At 42.1% G+C, this 14,814-nt stretch overlaps 1 protein-coding gene across 2 annotated transcripts in view; it reads left to right on the plus strand.

Moving 5' to 3' along the window:
* Window positions 1–1,581: 1,581 nt before the first annotated feature.
* Slc35a3 (solute carrier family 35 member A3) overlaps window positions 1,582–14,814 on the plus strand; it is a 40,356-nt gene continuing 27,123 nt past the window's right edge. Inside the window, exon 1 of one of the 2 annotated variants that reach the window (XM_004869114.4) lies at window positions 1,582–1,713. Coding sequence is in view for 1 of the 2 variants with exons in the window: in XM_021247836.2 (XP_021103495.1) it covers window positions 2,173–2,190 (18 nt within the window). In the remaining variant the exon portion in view is untranslated. Of the gene's footprint in view, window positions 1,714–2,018; window positions 2,191–14,814 lie in introns of those variants that run through there. The other variant, XM_021247836.2, reaches the window with a different exon arrangement.

Here is a 14,814-nt window from a genome sequence, read left to right on the forward strand (position 1 = left end):
CCAAGAATTTTCCCAAGGTCATATTATAGAAAAATTTAAAGTCACTATGCTAACACAATTATTTGTTTCTCTCTCTCTCTTCTCTCTCCCTGCCCCCCCCCCCCCCCCCGGAGATTGAGCCCAGACCCTTTGCACTGAGCTACATCCCAGCCCTTTTTATATTTTTAAATTTTGAGACTGGGTCTCACTAAGTTGTTAAATTGCCTAGGCTAGCCTGAAATTTTCCATCTTTCTGCCTCAGCCTTGAGCGCCACCACGCCCAGCACTGTTTTCTAAATGTGTCTCCGCTTGGCATAGTTTTAATCATTTGTACTACAAAGAGGCATAAACTTAATGTATAGTAGCAGTGTGTTAAAAGGAAGGGCATAATCCTGTTCTACCATTTAATTATCACACTGGACCTAGAATGTTAATTTCAGGCTGGCCATCAGTTGACTAGGCTGTAGTGGTTGGAGGATTTCAACAAAGATAGAGGAGCCAGGAGTGGTGGTGCACACCTGTAATCCTAGCAGCATCAGGGTGGGGTGGGGTGGGGTGGGGTGGGGCTGAAGTTGGGCCCTGAGGCAGGAAGATCAGCAAATTCCAGGCCAGACTGAACTAGATGGGGAGTTCAAGGTCACCCTGAACTACACAGCAAGACCCTGTCTCCAAAAACCAAACCAAACCAAACCAACACCCCCTCCCCAAATCCCCTTGCAAAGCTCCAAAGATAGAGAAAAGCCTTTAAAAAGAAATGTTTGCCATGTGCAAACATGGAGCGAACCTCAACTGTAATCCTAGTTACTGAAGAGGTTGAGACAGGAGGACTGAGAGTTTAAGGACAGCCGGAGCAATTTTAAAAAGGTTTGGGATGTAGCTCAGTGGCAGAGTGCTGACTCAGGGACGAGGCCCTGGGTTCAATCTCTAGTAACGCGGCGGTGGTAATGGTGGTGCGGATAATGTGTGTGGGATCCATGCAGCCAGGAAGGGCTATGCCCCTCAGGTAACTGAGGTCTCTCGCCAAGGTTTTCTTCTTCTTTGCTGGTTAATAGCACTAGGCCCATTGGTGGCACCACTGTGGGTTCTTCTCAGCCTCAAGGTCTCAGGGTCGAGGCAAGGGTCATTTGCAACGGAACAAGCTTCTTACCCGGCTGCTGGTTGGAACCTGCGTCAGATCGAATCTGGTTTGTTTTCTGGTCACTGACTGTAATTTTTAGGAGCAGGTTGGTTTGATGTCAGGATCCACCTCTCCGTACTTAATCTGGGTGCTTTGCCACGAAGGACTTTGCCCTTCCTTTAGCAGCTCATCACCGTGTAACTCGCCACAGCCGGACAGTCCAGCGGAGGCCTCGGCTGAATACACCTCTTTTACCGCTTTCCCTCAGAGGGTTCAAACGAGAGGCAGTGCCCTCGGCGATCAGGCAGCGGCGAGCGAAGCCTGCGCAGGAGCCAGGCTCCGTCGCCTTAGACACGAAACTGAGAAGCGCAGCGCTGGAGCCGCCAGAGCCGAGCCGGGAACGGCGTTTGCCCGGGCCAAGGCGGAAGCCGGACCATTTGGGGGACAGGACCGCGGGAACCCGGAAACGCCTGGGCTGCGTCGAGGTGGCATCGGCGACGGTGGCGGGAGCCGGCGGCGCTGCGGCTCGGCGGGCTCTGCAGGCTTGGCAGCCTGGGGCGCCCGGCGTTGCTGAGCCGCGGGCCCCGGTGCGGGAAACCAGCAGAGTCGCGCCGGAGGTGAGTTCTGGGCGCTCCAGAGAATGGCAGGCGCGGGAGGCCTTCGGCCGCGGGGCAGCCGGGCAACTCCGGAGCCGGAGGAGGAGGTGGAGCGCAGGGGGATGAGGTGAAGGCGGGCATGGTGAAGGGGACGGCGCCCAGGACCTGACCTACGAGTTAAGCAGGAGCAGATGAAGTGACACGTTGTAACTCCGACCGTTGACGTCCGGAATGTGCTGGGTGGAGGAGGAAAAGGTCCTGGGGAGAGGGGTGTGTCAGGGAATGAGAACTGCAGTCTGAGCCTCGGAGCCTAGCCGTGCCGGACGCGGGGCGCGGGGCGCAGGGCGCCGGGCTGGGCTGGTGGGCAGGGCGCCCCCCGGGCACCGCACGCTGGGCTCCCGCCCGGCGTGCGACCCTGTGCTAGGGACGGCCGCGCCCGAAGGGGACCTGGCGCCCGTGAAGCCACAGGGACGTCAAGAAATGGAAAGGCTGCCCTTGGTAAGGCGAGTCAGAAGGCGAGTACTGTTTCAGGGTGTTTAGGAGTCGGACCGCAACAGGGGGGTGTGTGTGTGTGTGTGTGTGTGTGTGTGTGTGTGTGTGTGTGTGTGTGTGTGTGTGTAGGGCTCAGAGTATTCAGGAACTGATGATTTTTTTTTTTTTTTTTTTTGGTAATGGGGATCAAAGTCAGGACCTTGTGTTGTGAGGCAGGCAAGGCACCACTGAGCTAAATCTCCGGCCCTGGAACTGAGGATTTTAACTAACATTTTTATTTAAATCATCAAAAGCACCTCTTAATTCAGGAAGGTTAGTTCAAATGAATTAAAGAATGTCAAATGTAATGATGGGCCTTGCTTTAGTAAATGACTAAATTCATTATATGTTAGAGTAGAAGCTCGAGTCTTACTACATTCTATTAAATGCAGTTCGTGAAGATGCAGCTAGAGTTAAGTTTTTATCAACATTCGGTAGTTAAACATTTGGTAATTAAAGATGAAATTTGATATTTTTCACTTGGCAGTCTTAGTTTCATTGGTAAACTCAGGTTGTTTTCTTTAAAAGGTGATGACTTCTAAGTCTCTCTCCCCCTCTCTCCCCCTCTCTCCCCCCTCCCCCCCGCCCCCTCCCCCCTCCCCCCCCTCCTTTCCTCCTTTCTTCCCTCCCTCTCTCCTTTCCTCCCCCCCGCCCCCCCTCCCCCTCCCCCTCCCTCCCCCTCCCTCCTTTCCTCCTTTCTTCCCTCCCTCTCTCCTTTCCTCCCCCCCCCCTTCCTTTATTCTTCTTGCTGCTGTGTGGTTAAGGCTGGTCTTGAACTCAACTATGTAGCTCAGGGTGGCCATGAACTCAAAGCAATCCTCCTGCCTCAGTCTCCTGCATGTGCTACTGTGCCTGGCCAATCCTAACTTTCCTCCCTAGTTCTTCCCCTTTTCATTCCCACCACCACTGTGCACATCTTTCTTTTTTTATACCAATAGCCTCCAAACTGGACTTGCTGCTTTCAGCCTGTCCTCCTTGAAGTCACTGTTCTGCATAATTACCGCCCCCCCCCTTCCCCCTTTGGTGCTGGGAATGAAACCCCAGGACCTTAAATGTACTGGACAAGTGCTTACTTCCAGCCTGTGTCATTACTTCTAAAATCCAAAGGTCTTATGCCATCTTTTGGTCATTCTTCTCTCAGAGATATTCAGTGACTTTCTGTTGGCTCCAGAATAGTTTTGTTGTTGTTGTTTTGTTTGTTTTTTAGTTTTGGTGGTGCTGGGGATGGAACTTAGGGCCTCATGCATGCTAGATAAGTGCTTTGCCACTGAGCTATGTTCCCCAGCCCAGAATAAATTTTAAAATATTGTCATTCAAAGCCCTTTGAAATTTAAGTCTTAGCAGGGCATATGGTGGATGCCTGTAATCCCAGTACTTGGTAGGCTGAGGCAGGAGAATCTCTGAGAGTTGATGATCAGCGTGGGCTAGCTACATAGTGAGTTCAAAGCCTGCCTGCACTACAAAGCAAAACCCTGTGTCAAAAAACAGACAAACATTAAATTAAATCTTTGTATAACTCAAATCAATATGACCCTTTTGTTTTTTAAAAAAATAACACACATCCTATGTTTTTTAGCTAAACTGGGGTATTTTGAAGTGAGATTTCTGAACATGCTATATGGCTACTTGCCTTAATCTTTGCTTATATTTTTTTTTTCCTATAAGGAAGGCCTTTCTCATTATCTTTGTGGAAATTCTACCCTTTTGTGCCTTAAAATCTACCTTATGAAACTTTCTGAAATCTACCATCTCTATGAAAGATTCTTTTTCTCTTGTGTGATAGGCTTTATAAAGTCTTATTATTACTTGCTAAATTTACATTGTATTATGGTTATTTGAGAGTTTTATTATCCCTACTCAAATGTAAGCTCTATAAGGAAAGTAATTGAACCTTTTAAATTTTTTACCACTTTAATACTTGAGCACAGAATCAAGATATTTTGCACTCTTACATTTTTGTTACATTAAACAGTATAATAAAACAAGCTTATTATTGGTTCTAGAAACAAGGATAACTCTTGTAGTATAACTTTATTTCCAATTTTTATTAATAATCTTATATTTGAAAATGCCTGTTTTGTATGTCAGTATATCATTTGATCCTAGTAATAAATCTTTGAGATAGAACAGTTATTATAACTCTTAATAGGTAAGAATAAGGATAGACAGGTCAAATAATTTGCCATTGTTCCCACATATATTCTTTAGGCTACCCTAATGTACTGGATATGGATATACTTTGTATCCTCATATTCCTTTTACTTAATAGGAACTCAATATGCTGAATGGATGACTGGATCAATGATAGAATTAATGGAAATAATTTCTCAGTTGAAAGCCTAATCTAACCATTTGGTAGCTAAAAACTGTGACGTTTGAAGTTCTTCTTTCCTGAAAGTTTTGAGAGGAGGGTCTCTATTTGATGTCAGTCAACTGTGGAAATTTATTTTATTTTTCAATACTAGGGACTGAACACAGGGCCTTGATCATAGGAGGCAAGCACTCTGTCACTGACCTCTATCCCCAGTGCTCAACTTTGGTATTTTTGTTTTGATAAAATTGCTTGAAATATAAGAGTAAACTGTAAACCTGTCTGGGTAGCTGAAATAACTTGAACATCAGACTGGTAGTTAATAATGTCATTCATGAGAGTTAATTAATTTATTTATATTTTGCAGTACTGGTGATTGAACCCAGGGCCTTATAAATGCTAGTCAAGCACTCTACCACTGAGCTACATTCCCAGCTTTTTATTTTATTTGCTAATTGCCTGGGATGGTCTCAAAGTTATGATCTTCCTGCCTTAGACTCCCAAGTAGGAGGAATTCCATTGTGTACCAACATACCTGACTGGGAATGAATTTATTATTGAAGTTTAGATTAATATCAATTGGTAGTTTAATGTAGGTTTTAGACCTCAAAAAGAGCAGGTGTATGCTAAGTACATTCAACTTAATTGTCTCCATTCTTTTTTTTTGGTACTGGGGATCGAACTCAGGACTTTGTGCTTGCAAGGCAGGTGGCGGAACCACTGAGCTAAATCCCTGGCCTGGCTGTCTCCATTAATATAGGAATGTAGTGTTCTGATTTTCAGTTTTTTTGTTCGGTGTGATTTTTATTTGTTTGGTTTTTGAGACATAGTGTCACTGTGTCGCTCAGGCTGGAATCAGACTCATGTTCTCAAGTGATCCTCCCACTTAGCTTCCCAAGTATCTGGGACTCTAAACATGCACCATTATGCAAGTCTTGATTTATATTCTTTTTTAAAAAATTGCTTATTTTTAAAAACTTTTATTAGTACATATTTGTAGTACATAATGATCACAATCATCATGGGGAGTTGGTACATGTATATAACCCATTTTAACTTCCCCCTTGATTTATATTCTTTAATCTTAATAACTGTCCTATGCAGTTTATACTATTATTTATTCCCATTTTAGAGATGAGGAAAGGGATGGACACAGAGGTGTTGAGTGCAGTCTGATTCCAGATGCATACTCTCATGTATTGTGACTGACCCTCAAATACTTAAACATGCCTTTTTTGGGGGGAGGTGTTTTTGAGAAGGGTCTCTCTGTATTCTTCAGACTGGCCTTGAATTCTGGGCAGTCCTTCTGCTGCAGCTTCTGAGTACTGGGATTTACAGACGTGTGCCACCACACCCAGCTTCTTAAACATGCTTAAACATAGGCTTTACTGCAAAGACCATGGGCTGACTGAGAAAAATCTTATTTCTGTTTGAACTCTGCCATGTTAATTCAAGGCAACCCATATACTTAATATCTCAGAATCTTAGTTTCTTAATCTGTAAAACAAATGATAAATTCTATTTATTTTTTTATTTTGTGTTTTTCAGTTGCCAACTTACCAGTTCATTTTATTTATTTTTTTACACCAGTTAATTTTTTTTAAATGAATTATTTTATCCCATTCCCCCTCTCCTTTTTAAAGGAGATAATGCTTGTAAATGCCTAGTATATCTGACATGTTGTAGATGCTCAAAACTCTGTATTAATTTAACTTCTCTTAATGGAGTTACAGTTATTAGAAAACATTTAATGAAAACCAGTTTTAGGCTGCATCTGTCTTTTATGTATTGTACAGAAAGATTTAGTTCACAAAGGGATCACTCTCTTGGTAGGATTTACATATTGTGGAGTTCTTTTATCTTTGTAAATGCAACACAGTAAATACCTAATATGTGATGGGCTGGTAAGAAGCTACAGGAAATACAATGATAAATGAAAGAAGGAAATGTATGTATGTCAACAAATTACTTTGAGTTTGAGTGCTTATATGTACAAAATGGCATGGAAGTATAGTAGGGGAAGGATTTATTCTGCTTGGAAGACTTAAAAAACGTCAATGAGAGGAGACCTGTATTTTCAACCCTGTAAGATATATAGAAATTCTAGTGGTAGAGAAGGGGAAAGAGATATTTTAGTCCTGAGAATGGAACCCAGGCCCTCACGTATACTAAGCATGTGGTCTACCACTTACCTACACCTCCAGCCCTAGAATTTTTACTTTCCAGACAAACATTTGTTCAGAAAATGCAGGAAGGAATGTTTGCCACTGGTAATGAGTTTATAGCAGAAAATTTAGGCTGTGGCCAGATTATGAGGAGCTGTTCTATGTAAGAGAATTTGGACTATATCTATTTGGTAAAGAGTCAGTTAAACTTTACAGTGGCTAAGGAATGTGATCAGCTCTACATTTCATTAAGATACCTTCTGTATGGAGAATAGAGTTGAGAGTCTGAAGCCTGTCTCCCTCCGTAGTCAGAGTGACGTGAATCTTGAACAGGAAACATTGGACAAACATAATTAATGAAATGCATATTCTGTGAGAATAGAGTTGAGAGAGTCTGAAGCCTATCTCAGTTACTAGGCAGAGTGACGTGAGACTTAACAGTAAATATTGAACAATTAATGCAATTCATAGTCTATATAGTTTGAACCCATAATCCTATAGTACATATAAATTTCTAAGACTGTAGGTTTACCAAGGAGAGGTTGCAATCTTATGTTTAGAAAGAGAGATGGTTAAAAAAACCAAAGAAACTATACATTGGAATTTTAGCATTGGAATCTCACCCTTCGGGAAGGGTGATAGTGTTCCATTAATTACCCAAACACAGTCCCCAGCTAGGATTAAAAGTTTTAAAAATCCTTGACAAAAACAGCCCATTCTATATGTTCTGTTAAGTTTCAGTTAATTTATTTTTATTGATAAGCATATTTTCCTAAAATTTTTATCATTTGTAAATACTGTAAAGAAAGGTTTTATTTTTCTTCCTCTGGTACTGAGATTGAACCCAAGGCCTTCCCACTGAGCTAGATCCCCAGCCCCTTTTTTATTTTTTTATTTTGAGAGAGTGTCTCATTTTAAGTTGCTAAGTTGCCCAGACCTGGCTTGAATTTGCCATCCTCCTGCTTCAGCCTCCCTGCATGCTGGGATTATAAGCATGTGCCACCATAGTTGAGGTCCTTCATTTCTCAGGTTTATCATCAGGCTGAATTAAATAGATTAACATAAGCCAGTCTTGGCCGTACAGGCCTGTAAGAAGGCAAGAGAATCTAAAGTTGCAGGCCAGACTGGATTACATAGACATTTCAAAGGCCAGCCTGGACTTTGACTTGTGAGATCTTGTCTCACAAAAAAAAGAAAAAAAAAAGGATAAGCATTCTTTTTTCTTTTGGTCCTGGCGATTGATCCTCAGCCCAAAAGCCTTATCTTTATTTCAGGTATCTACAATACTTTGCTCAGTGGGGTCAGCAGTTGGGATTAAGAACTGACCTAGAGCAGGATAGAGTGGGGATAAACTGAAACCTCTTAGGACCATAATTAGAGCCATACTTTTCCTTGGGGTATTTTCCAGTTATATCCTATATTTTATTTTCCTGTCATAGCAGTTTATTACTTATTACTTACACTATTTCTTTTCTTTTTTTCTTCCTTTCTTCTTGAATTGTTTGGGTTTTTTTTTTAGTTTTTTAGATAGGATCTAGCTGTGTAGTTTAGGTTGTCCTTGAACTCAATATATAGCCCAGGCTGGCCTTGAACTCAGAGTGCTCCACCTGCTTCAGCCTTCCAAGTGCTGGGATCACAGACCTGCATCATCATGCTTGGCTAATACGTGTCTTCTATGCTAGAAAATAAGTTCCATGAAGAAGTAGATTGTCATTATTGTATACATAATGCTCTTCACAATGCCTGACCATACAGTTTCTTAAATATTTGATGGCTGATTGCCATCTGGATAGTTGTGTGTTGCCTATATTTTTTACTTCTGCCTCTAGTTTTCTTAGTCTTGGATCTTTCATAATGGTTAGGGCTTGTCGTTCTTACCTGGCTCTTATATTAGTCTCTCTGCTCCTTGTAGAATATCTAACCCTTGCCTTCTGGTGGGAAATGATCCTAGCAGAAAATGGTAGGGCTGAGTAGCACAGGACTAGGGAAATGGGAGGGTGGGAGGAGTACATGTTATGTTGTGTAGTACCTCACATTAGAAGGAAATCTTAAAGCTACACTTAAGTCATCTTATTTTCCAAATCACTGACTTTATGTAAAGAGTACAATAATACTAGCCAAGTATGGCGGGGCTATATTTAGGTCATTTTATTTTCCATATCACTGACTTTATGTAAAGAATACGGTAATACGAGCCAGCCATGGTGTTGCATGCCTATAATCCCAGCTACTCCAGTGGGTGAGGCCAAAGAATCACAATTTTGAGGCCAGCCTGGGCAATTTAGTGAGACTGTGTCTCAAAAAGGGTTGGAGATGTAGCTCAACCCTCCCTGGGTTCAATCCCCAGTTTATTTTTTTATTTCTATTTTCTTTTGAGGCGGGGTCTTGTTTATGTAGTTCATACTGGCCTTGAACACTTGAACTTGCTCTGTAGCCCAGGCTGTCCTCCAAACTCAGGCAATCCTCCTGCCTCAGTCTTCTGAGTGCTGGGATTATAGGCATGGACCACCATGGCTGGCTTCAGTCCCTAGTTTAAAAAAAAGCAAAACACTTTTTTTAAATTTCAAAATTAGAAGGCTGATAGATTTTGTATTTGTGTGGTTGAAGAAATATTTGAACACTATTTTACTTGGATGTAGAAAAGGAAATTCTGCAGTCTGTGAAATTGACAGTGCTGTAAATTACACACAGGTGATATTATCATATAAACTGACACATGACACCTTGAGGAACAAAAGAAAAAAGAAACAATGAAAAGTTCTTTAACTTACAATGTAATAGGAACCTGTAGGTGATAAATAGTTGGTAAACTGGGGAATATATATGACTTTCCAATCGAGCAGGAAACTAGCATGTGTAAAGCCCTGGGTTCCATCCCCAGCACCACAAAACAAAGTGTTACTAAACAAGATCAATCTTTCTCTCTCTCTCTTTCCTTATTTCTTTCTTCCTTCTTTCCTCCCTTCCCCTTTTCTCCTCTCCTTCCCCCCTTCCCTCCCTCCCTCTCTCCCTTCCCTGTCCTCACCCTTCCTCCTTCTGTCCTTTCCTTCTTCCTCCCTTCACCAGTTTTTCCCTTTGGAATTTTGTTTTAAGGATGAGGAAGAATGAGGCCGACAGGATAGCAGTGGGAAACGAACCCAGTGTAGTTCATTAGAAAAAACAAAGAAAGCCCTTGTTACCTGAGAGGGCCTTCAAGGGAGGTGGCCAAGGAGGCGCCCAAATTCATGAGTTCATATGCACTTTTGTTTGGCTGTTTTGGTGGGGTGTGAAAATGAGATAATGAAACAAAGCAGTTGCCACTTTTAGCTTAGGATTTGACTTTAGAAGGAGCAGACTTCCTTTGTCCCCCAGTGTCCCTTGGCATATCTCAGTTTACCCAGGCCTTTGTCTTTTGAAACAATGAGTTGTCATTTTTCAGCTGTGCTTCCACCATTAGGAGAGCATCTGTTCCCCTACTTCCCTGTCTTCTAGCTTCCCCTGGCACAAGGGGCTCTTTCCCTTTGTGTTCTAATTTTCCCAGGGTTTATCCCCTCCCCTGAGGGGGGCTTATTTTGGTATGCTTAGGCCTCTATCTTAATCTGTCTACTGTTTGTCTATCACCTCTCTCCGGGTCTCCTTTCCTATCTCTTTCCCTCCTTTCCCCCCTTCCCTTCTTTCTCTTCTATCCTTCCTCCTTTCCCTCTCTCCCTCCCTCCCTTTCTTCTTTCCTGCTTTCCTTTCTTTCTTCCTCTTTCTTTCCTTCCTTCTTTCTCTCTCTCTCTCTGTTTCTTTCTTTCTTTCTCTCTTTCCTTCCTTCCTTCCTTCCTTCCTTTCTTCCTTCCTTCCTTCCTTCCTTTCTTTGTCTGTCTGTCTTTCTTTTTCAGTGCTGGGGATCAAACCCAGGGATTTACATATGCTAGACAAGTACTCTACTACTTAGCTATAGCCTCATTCCCCTTTTTTTTCCCTTAAGACTATTAAATATTTACTGAGAATGTCCTTGAACTCTAAATAACCTTACTACTGTACTTTTTTTTTTTGTACAAAATGCAAAAGTAAATTCTAACTAGACCTTCAAACTCATCAAATACAAATGAATGGATCGAGGATGAATGACGTTTTGTTGTACGTTGTACTCCAAGGAGTGAGTTTTTAAAAAATACTAAAGCTTGGCTGGGGATTTAGCTCAGTGGTTCTGGTGCCTGCCTTGCAAGTGCAAGGTCCCGAGTTCAATCCCCGGTACCCCCCCCCCCCCAATACTAAAGCTTGAGCTGAGAATGTAGCTCAGTGGCAGAGTGCTTGCCTAGCAAGCACAAGGCTGTGGGTTCAATCCCTAGTACCAGAAATCTCTAAACAAGCAAAAACAAAAACTCAGCTGGGTTTGGTAGCACATGCCCGTTATTTCAAGCTATTCAGGAAGCTTGGCAAGAGGATTACAAATTCAAGGCCAGCCTCGGAGACCTTGCCTGAAAATAAAAAGAGTTGGTAATGTAGCTTAGTGGTAGAGGGCTTACCTATCATGCTCAAGATCTTGGGTTCAGTCTCAAGGATTGCAGTTTTTAAAAAAAGGAATTGTGTGTGTGTGTGTGTGTGTATGTATGTGTGTGTGTATTTTTGGCTGTCCTTGAACTTGCTATGTAGTTCAGGCTAGCCTCAAACTCTAGATCCTCTTGGCTTAGTCACTCAAATGTTGGGATTACAAGTGTGTACACTATGCCTACTATGTGTTTTTCAGAACTAGAGAGGATCTGAGAAATTGTGTAAAATAAAATTTTAGAAAAATAGCTTCAAGATATTTGTGTTTTATATAATATTTAGAAGATATCTGTTGAAAAAAATTTAAGATATTATAAAGGATTTGAAATGTTCATCACTAGGAGAAAGAGTAAATGAAAGCTCCACTTGTTTGATGGAACATTATAGAGTTGTTAATAGCAATGAACTAGGACTATATCAACAAAGATGACAAAGCAATTGTATCAATGTTTACTAGAGACACAGATATAATACAAGATATACAAATATATAAGAATTTCTAAGATTGGTTTACAATGGCCACCGACAGTCAGATGTGAAAGAGTGCAGAGGGTTTGCCTGTACACAGGAGAACAAAGGTTCAGTGAAAGGTCTGGAGCTCACTGCAGTGTCCTGTGCAAGTTTGTACCAGGAGGCTGAAGAGTCTGCACAGGAAGCCAGCAGATGATGTCCAAAGTGAAGGCAAAGATTGGGTCTCTTGCAAAGAAACCGAAGCAGATCTGTCCTTCATTTCTCCTTTATACTATCCAGGCAACAAGCTGTCCTAGGGTGAGTCTGAGCCAGTTTAGTTGAGCTTCTCTTACTCAGATTGACACAATCAATCAACTATCACAATCTACCCCTTGTCAACTTGACAACCAGACACATTTCTTTAAACTAGCCTTCAGATACAAGGATAAGCTCATAATTACGCCTAACATGTTATAATTGTCCTGTGTACAAAGGGAAATGCACTAATTCCCTCCCCAGAATAGAAGGCAAGTTTTCTTTGGGTGATACTTACTCTTAACATTTTCTAACCTGAACATTATAACAGGCTTAACAATTCTTTTTTGTGGGTGGGGGGGGGTACTGGGGATCGTACTCAGGACCTTGCGCTTGGGAGGCAGGCATCAGAACCACTGAGCTAAATGCCCGGCAGGCTTAACAATGCTCAAGAACCAGTATTAAGTCTATCAACATTATATTATATTAGAATCATATTAGGAGAGAACTAGTACAATTACAGTCCTTATTTCTGTAGTGATCATGGGGTCATAGGTGGTATTTAGAACTACCTTCTAGAATCCATTCTGTATTCCCTTGGCCTTCAGCAAGCACCTCAGCAGGTCTTGGTTCTTTCCCTAGTATTGTGACCCATACCTTCATTCCTGAAGGTTCTGGACCATTTGTCATTCTGCCTAGATAAGGTTGTAGTTTCCCACTGACTTTATTTTATTTATTTATTTTTTGGTACCGGGGATCAAACTCGGGTCCTTGTGCTTGTGAGGCAAGTGGCAGAACCACTGAGCTAAATCTCAGGCCCCCCCATTGACTTTAATAACAGGCCATGGCAATACTAGGAGGCCCCCTGAGGGAGCTCCTACACTCCAGGTATATTCTTCTTTTCCTCCATTGTGGAATAATAGTCCAGTTTCCCCTTGATAGTCTTGGTCAATCACCCCTGACAACACTGTGATTCCATTTTTATCTTGTTTCCTCAGAGGTATGAGGAGACCAAAATGACTGGGGGAAGTCTTAGCTTCCAGTTCAGTGGTATCATTGTTATGGTTCCTGGTATAAGCCTTCCCCCTTCTGGAACTAAGACTTCTAAGCCAGCAGAACATAAGCTCACAGGAAAAGGAAGCAAAAGTTTTGCTAGTGGATCACTGAGGGTAATGGTGAATGGTACAATTTCCTACTTCTATCCCTTGATTCCTGGACCCATGAATCCTGGCTATGGGTGACACAGTACTATATAGTGGATGCTGATTCAAAGCATATACAGCCTTTTGAAGAACCTTGCCCCAGGCCTGCAAACTATTGCCACCTAGCTGGCACTGTGACAGTGTCTTCAAAAGACCATTCCACCTTTCTACTGGTCCAGCCGCTTCTGGATGGCGAGAAACTTGGTAAGGCCAGTGAATTCCACGAGCATGAGTCCGTTGCCTTACTTCTTTGACCATAAAATGTGTTTTTTTGTTAGAGCCAATGCTATGTGGAATTCCGTGATGGTGGATAAGGCAGTCTGTGAGTCCGTGGATGGTAGTTTTGGCAGAAGCATTACGTGCAAGAAAGGCAAATCCATATTTAGAACAAGTGTCTGTGTTAGTAAGGACAAAGCACAGTCTCTTTCACGATGGAAGTGGTCCAATATAATCAACCTGCCACCATGTTGAAAGTTGGTCACCCTGGAGAATGATGCCATATTGGGGGTCTTAGTTACTTTTCTCTTGTTGCTGAGACCAAATACCTGATACCCAAAGTTAAAGGGGAAGAGGTTTATTTCGCTCACAGTTTGTAGAGGTTTCAGTCTATAATTGGCTGGTTCCAAGGTACAGAGGCATGGCAGACCGGCATTGCAGAGGAGAAACAGTTCATGGTGTGTAGAAGGTGGCAAAGGAAGCAAAAGATAAGACAAGCCTTTTTCTGTCTCTTATATTGTATCCTGGCTACCGGAATTAGGGTGGTGCCAAACCATATCAGTGGAGTGATTTAGTAATCACCCATTCTAAATCCTAGCACCTTTTTTTTTTAAAGAGCTGCTGAGTTTTTTTTTTTTTTGATTGTGGGGATCGAACTTGGGACCTTACCTTGTGAGGCAGGCGGTGGCACCACTGAGCTAAATCCCTGGTGATCCTAGCACCCTTAATCCTCGCTTGCATTGCACCATGAATCAATCACACACTCTAGATTCAGCTGCCTCTGAAAAAGCCCCACCTATGACTGCATGAGGCTTTAGGGGGACATCTAAACTCAAGCCATAGCAGCAATGAAAACTAAAACAAAATTGCAGAGTATGTATACAGTTTGATATTATATATATAAAATATTTAGGGCTTATGGGTGTATCTTTATATGAAAATTTAAAAAGTAGGCCAGAGATACATACTCCAAATTCATGATAATAGATTATTCTGCAGAGGTACAAAGGAATTCGACTTGGAGGTATGGATTAAAGAGAATTTTGACACTAATTTTAATACTATTTTTAAAGAAGGAAAGATAAGCAAATGTTACAGAATTGATGCTTTTTAATTCTGAGTGATGAAATTATGTATATGTTATATTCTTGGTACTCATACTTTTACAATTCTACTTTCTGTTTTTGTTTTTTGAGACAGGGTCTCACTATGTAGTTCAGGCAGGCTTTGAACTCATTATGTAGTTCAGGCTGGCCTTAAACTTGTGGTAATCCTCCTGCCTCACCTTTTGAGTGCTGGGATTACAGGTATGCAGCACCACACCCAATTTGTAATTCTTTTTTTTTTCTCGAGAAAAGTCTATCATATTGTAGGAGAATGTGGAACTTTGTGACTGCCAGACTTTTTCCCCCTCAGTGCTGGATACTGAACCTAGGCCTTGGGCAGGGCAATAAATTGAATATCTTTGTGTGGTGTC

This window comes from Heterocephalus glaber, unplaced genomic scaffold (genome assembly GCF_053883595.1).
Source record: "Heterocephalus glaber isolate CG9 unplaced genomic scaffold, H.glaber_assembly_v1.0 deba00001442, whole genome shotgun sequence".
Taxonomy (NCBI): domain Eukaryota; kingdom Metazoa; phylum Chordata; class Mammalia; order Rodentia; family Bathyergidae; genus Heterocephalus; species Heterocephalus glaber.